The sequence below is a fragment of the Austrofundulus limnaeus genome, unplaced genomic scaffold, assembly GCF_001266775.1.
Source record: "Austrofundulus limnaeus strain Quisiro unplaced genomic scaffold, Austrofundulus_limnaeus-1.0 Scaffold2572, whole genome shotgun sequence".
NCBI lineage: Eukaryota > Metazoa > Chordata > Actinopteri > Cyprinodontiformes > Rivulidae > Austrofundulus > Austrofundulus limnaeus.
Window position 1 is genome coordinate 9,693 of NW_013954974.1, and position 5,408 is coordinate 15,100.

Consider the following 5,408-nt stretch of genomic DNA (forward strand, 5'->3'; position numbering starts at 1 on the left):
ACAAAATGGTCACCCAACAACAATAGCCTCATGCCTCAAGAGGTAGAGGAGCCAAATGGCTGGCACACTGCTGCCAACTAGTGGTCAGAGGCTGAACTACAACATAAAAATGAACGGCTGGCAGGAAAGTTGACATTTTAAACCTTAATAAAAATCGATACAGGGCTTTAAAATATTGATACAGTATTGGGAAATGAAATATRGCGATATTTCAGTGTATCGATATTTTCTTACAYCCCTATTRGATAACATATTTAGCTAACTGTAAACAGCCGGCTGAATGTGACGTCATGTGCAGATAATGACATGACTCACATTATATTTTAAATGTGACCTCCATCAGACTGTGGTTCACAGAAGTCTGMTGGAGGTCACATTTAAAATATAATRYGAACGTTCACACCTAACAGTCAGAACTGAGCATCAGTTACAGTGAGAGTCCGTTCTGCTGCTGCAGGAGTGGGGAACAGGGGTGGTCCTAAACTGTAATGAACAGGGGGCAGTGCCCCTGTAAAACTGGTCCTGGTCTCTGTTTTACTTTAACAAAAAAAGAAATAAAAACGAAGATGTTACACTTTATGCTTTTGTCTTGTGTACCCCATCTTGTYCCCCAGAAAAAATAGGTGTAGAACTGCTAGAGAGTTAAACAATGTAAGAYGATTTATATTTTAGCAGGGAGTGTGACACTTGTTAACACCCACAGGAAGTGCCCTCTGGTGGGACAAATCCTCTGAAACTTTCAGGCCTGTTTTCTCCCTAATCTTGTTTGCAGATGAACAACAAATGTTTATATCTTCTTCATTTATTTTGTTTGCTCTGTGTTTGGCATCATTGGATAGCTTAGAACTTGTTGCTGGTTTTCCTGTGGCCAGTCACATATACACTCGCACAGTTTGAAAAATAAAAACACATTTACATAGAAAAGAGAACAAAAATGTGGCTGAAAGGAATATTTCTTACACTTTGAAGTTGAAGGTCTGAGAATTAAGTTCATAACTGACGTAGATAGTTATTTTTAAACAACATCAAATTAGAGAAAAAGAGCTTACTGGTAATTCTGACAGGACTGACGAGCTAAAGGCTAGTCTGAAGGCAGCCATGATTAACGTATATTGCTGCCATCTTAAAACGATAGTGCAGTCATTTTTGAAGTGATGCTCTGTCTAATAAATGGGACGGCTGTGGCAGAGTGGTTAGGGGAGTCGTCCTGGAACCAGAAGGTCACTGGTTCAATCCCCCGTCCAGCTGTCTCAGTTGTAGTGTCCTTGGGCAAGACACTTCACCTCTAATGCCTCTGATGTGTCCCATCAGTGTATGAATGTGATTGGCACTGATTAGTCTCCATAGATGATTGTACATGTTATCTTTGTAGAGACCTAAATGAGTGCTGTGTGAATGGRTAAATGAGGACAGATTGTAGAGTGAAGAGCTTTGAGGGTCCTGGATGGACAGAAAAGTTCTATATAAGTACAGTCCGTTTACCATTTAATACTCAATAACTACAGTGGTTCATTAGTACATTATACATGACATCGGGCATGGAGTATTGAGAAAGAAGCTGAAGTCTTTGTCCAGACAAGGCCAATGGATGGCCAACCAGTGTGTTAAAATTATTTATCAGACTTACAAAACAAAAATGACATCCTGGTGTGAAAGAAAACAATGTTAGATATTTAACCTCTGCACTTTGACATGATGCTGTAGTTTCTCACTGTTCTTTTCAACTAAACAACCTCTGTGTTGCTGTGCRTCTGTAGCCATGTTTCCATCAAGGTTTAAATGCACATTTTGAAGTATCACATCAGAAAAGGTCAACGGAAACGGCATCGTTTGAAAAAACTTCCTTTAATTTGCAAAAATGTTGATACACTCGCTTGAGGTGGTTTTTGGGTTTTTCGAACAAGAGTTAATGCGTAAAAGGACAGATCGAAACACTTTTGCCAAATAAGTTCTGATGTAACGAACATTTAGCTCACATGTTGATCGGATGCTCTCGCTGTCTGAACGGTACTGATACCAGAGCGACTGCAGCTGGACCCTCCTCCCACTGTCGGCATCTTCTCAGTTATTCCCGTAACGTGAAGAGAACTGCATTTCTTTCTCTACGTCTCCAGACAGCAGTAACATCACCAGAACTAGTTGATAACAGAATAATTACAACTTTCTGACAGCAGAAACACGTTCCTGATAACTTCTCTCCATTGTCCTGAGATGTGTGGACCCTGCAAATTTCAAGTAGGGGTCTCTGCAAAATGTGTTGTCCTGTGGGCGGAGACGGCCCAAATCGTCATTGGCCGAGGTCTTAATGTGGGCGGAGACGGCCCAAATCGTCATTGGCCGAGGTCTTAATGTGGGCGGAGATGGCCCTACTTGTGATTGGTGGAGGTTACGATGTGGGCGGAGATGGCTGGTTAGGGGTGTTTTAACCAAGCCATATTGTAACACGTCCTTTCATATGTATGATGTTCAAATTTCGTGCAGCTAGCACTTTYCTTTCTCAAGTTATGACTAAATGTTGCTTCCTGCCCGACTCGATCAAGCTACTCCCCGCACCGTCAATCCGATCAATCACATCTCGGGTCATCTCTGCCCACATCGTAACCTCCGCCACTCACGAGCAGGGATGTCTCCACCCACAGGACAAAAMCTACTGCAGAGACCCCTTACTCGCAAATTTTGCAACTTTTACTTCCTGTTTAATACACGCATGCGTCTGACGTAACTGATTCGCTTCAAGTCAGTTGATGGAAACACGTCTGATTTGCATTTGTTCATTTTTTCCTTTTTGCAAAATTTAAAAAATTCATTAAAATGTCAAATTAAAATTGGATGGAAACACGGCTACTGTGCTCTGAGCTAAACTGTGTTAACCAACGGTGCTGAGRAACTGTATCAGTCTGCATTAGCACATCTATTTATCCCAAAGGTTTCTTTAAATCTCAGTGGACACTTTGCAGCATCAGCAACATTGACTAATACATGACTTGTGCAAAGGACATATATACATTTTTAAAGTAATATGGTCAATGTTTGATTACAAAACAGGGACAAACTAAACAACATGCCATGTGAATATGTAGACATTTATTATTAGTCCAGCTTCTTTCACAATGAGCATTGTTCATTCATTCAGCTACTAGCCTAGCCTGGGTGATGTTTTTTTTCCTCTTTATTCCATATTCTGTGTTTTCTGACTGATTTCATGCCTTGTTAGTCTAGTCAGAAGTAAACTCTCCAAACTAGCAGTACAAAGAGCGATTTTCAGTTGGTAAAACATTCATCAGTGTGCATTGCCAATGCAATGCACACTATTGTGATTYGTTTCCCATCCAAGCCATCTCAACTTTGGCATGCTTCTCCTCCTGCAAACTTTGTCCTAGAGCTGCCATTGTAATTTATATCTGTAAAGCCCCTGTGCCAAATGATGGCTATGCCTTTTGGTGCCTGTAAAACTTAYAGTTTATGAAATATTAATGTTTAATGAATTATAATGGCAGTCAATGGAGCCATGTATTGGTCCAATACTGCCCCATGCTGTACTCAACTTGGTACTGCACCATAGTTTAATATTTCAACTCAGTAGTTCAGTGTTTACAGTACTAATATGATTGTATTTTGATGTTTTACTATAATATTGTCTTAATACTGCTCGATTGTTGTAATATTATGCATTTTTGTGTCAATAATTGTATTGGCAATGTGGCCTCTTTCTGCACACATACAAACCAACCCCTGCCACCACATTCTGCCACAGCTCCATTGGTCTAATGGTCTATGTCATGGACTTTCATGTGGGAGATCAGGGTTCAAAACCCAGCTAATGTAACTTTAACAAAAAATCTCTTCAAACTTCATATTGTCACACAATTACCTTAATTACAAACACCTGCTGATGTGATAGACACAAGCTGGTATAGAAAACACATTTGAACTTGGTCAAATTTCATTCTGCAAGTCCACTGCTGCAATGACATGCTACATGGCAATGCACACTTGTTTTTACATCGTAAAAACCCATGTCTAGTTGTTATTTGTATCCCTAAAATGTTTTTTTTACCTTTAGTCAAATTTGCTGAATTCGCTTTATTATTATTTTTTTACAGGAGGTGCATCCCAAGCCCATAGTAAACGCACTGAAAGACACAAGGAAAAAAGGACAATGCAAACATCCTAAAGATCGTATGTTGGCATCAGCTCATCTACCAATCAAAGTGAATCAAGGTTTTCCTAAAAGTGAGTCCAGTTTTTCTTTTTTTACTACACTACAAACACTGAGAATGTGACTTTATTACAAACTGTTTATTTTTCTTACAAACCCAACTTTCTAAGAAATATACTGCCTTTAATGGTGTCTTACCTCGGGCACCTTAAGAAATTACACAGCACAGCTCACAAATGGGAAGATTGTTTGCTTTATTTTAGCACAGTGATGTGATGTGTTTGCCTTATTTTGACAGCAATTAATTTCTCTGTGTTGTAAAGTATTCTGGAGTCAAATGTGGTTTGGGATATTAAATGACGACATGACATGATATCTGCTGCATGTGTTTTGTACACCTAAGGCTTGATTTGAATAACTAGAAGCTGAAGACCAGATCTTTTCTATGTCCTGAGACATATGACCCAAGCTTCAACAGAGGGTGGACTTTTTTTTTCTCATGACTGAATTATTTATCTCATTCAGGGATAATTGTTTTGGACCTAGCTGATCAAGCTAACGGTAGCAGTCTGTAAGAGTTGAAGAAAAATAAATAGATGACACATTATCAATGGTATACATCAGGGGTCTGCAACCTTTACAATCAAAAGAGCCATTTCAGCTCCTTGTTTCACCAATAAAATGTGTCCGGAGCTGTAAAACACGCTACAACTGTGATTATCAACTGGTGGTCCTTGAGCCTTTTTAAGGCCTATTCAGGAAACTTTATGGTCAGTGGAGGTGACATTATAAAACAAACAAAAAGATATTACATTAGTTAATATTATACACATCATGACAAATAAAAAGACCATAGTCATGTAAACAAGAAAAATACTGTATATAATTTATACCAAATTTCATAAAAACTAGTACAACTGAATTATTCAGGCATAAATTTTTTCCTAATTCTTATTATTATTTAGTTTTCAATTTATTTAAAGGTAAATTTTGATGGATTTGAGATAAAAATCAAAGAAAGAAGTTGGATTATATAAGTAAACAACAGGCTAGCATAAGCTAACATGTTTTACTTTTTGTATTAGTAGTATAGATCACATATTTTCAGCGGTGGACACCAGCCCGCTAAAGTGCAAATCCACTAATTGCGGACCTAAATATTTTGTTTGCACTTTAGCGGTATTACTAATTTTTATAATTAATAAGCGGATTTGTGCTTTCTAAAATTAAAATGCAGTACCACTAATAA

The 5,408-nt window shown here is 38.4% G+C and overlaps 1 protein-coding gene across 1 annotated transcript in view; it reads left to right on the forward strand.

Moving 5' to 3' along the window:
• Nucleotides 1-5,408, forward strand: part of tnfsf11 (TNF superfamily member 11) — a 13,382-nt gene that overhangs the window by 4,951 nt on the left and 3,023 nt on the right. Inside the window, exon 3 of the mRNA XM_013999930.1 lies at nucleotides 4,104-4,233. Coding sequence (XP_013855384.1) covers nucleotides 4,104-4,233 — 130 coding nt within the window. The remainder of the gene's footprint in view (nucleotides 1-4,103; nucleotides 4,234-5,408) is intronic.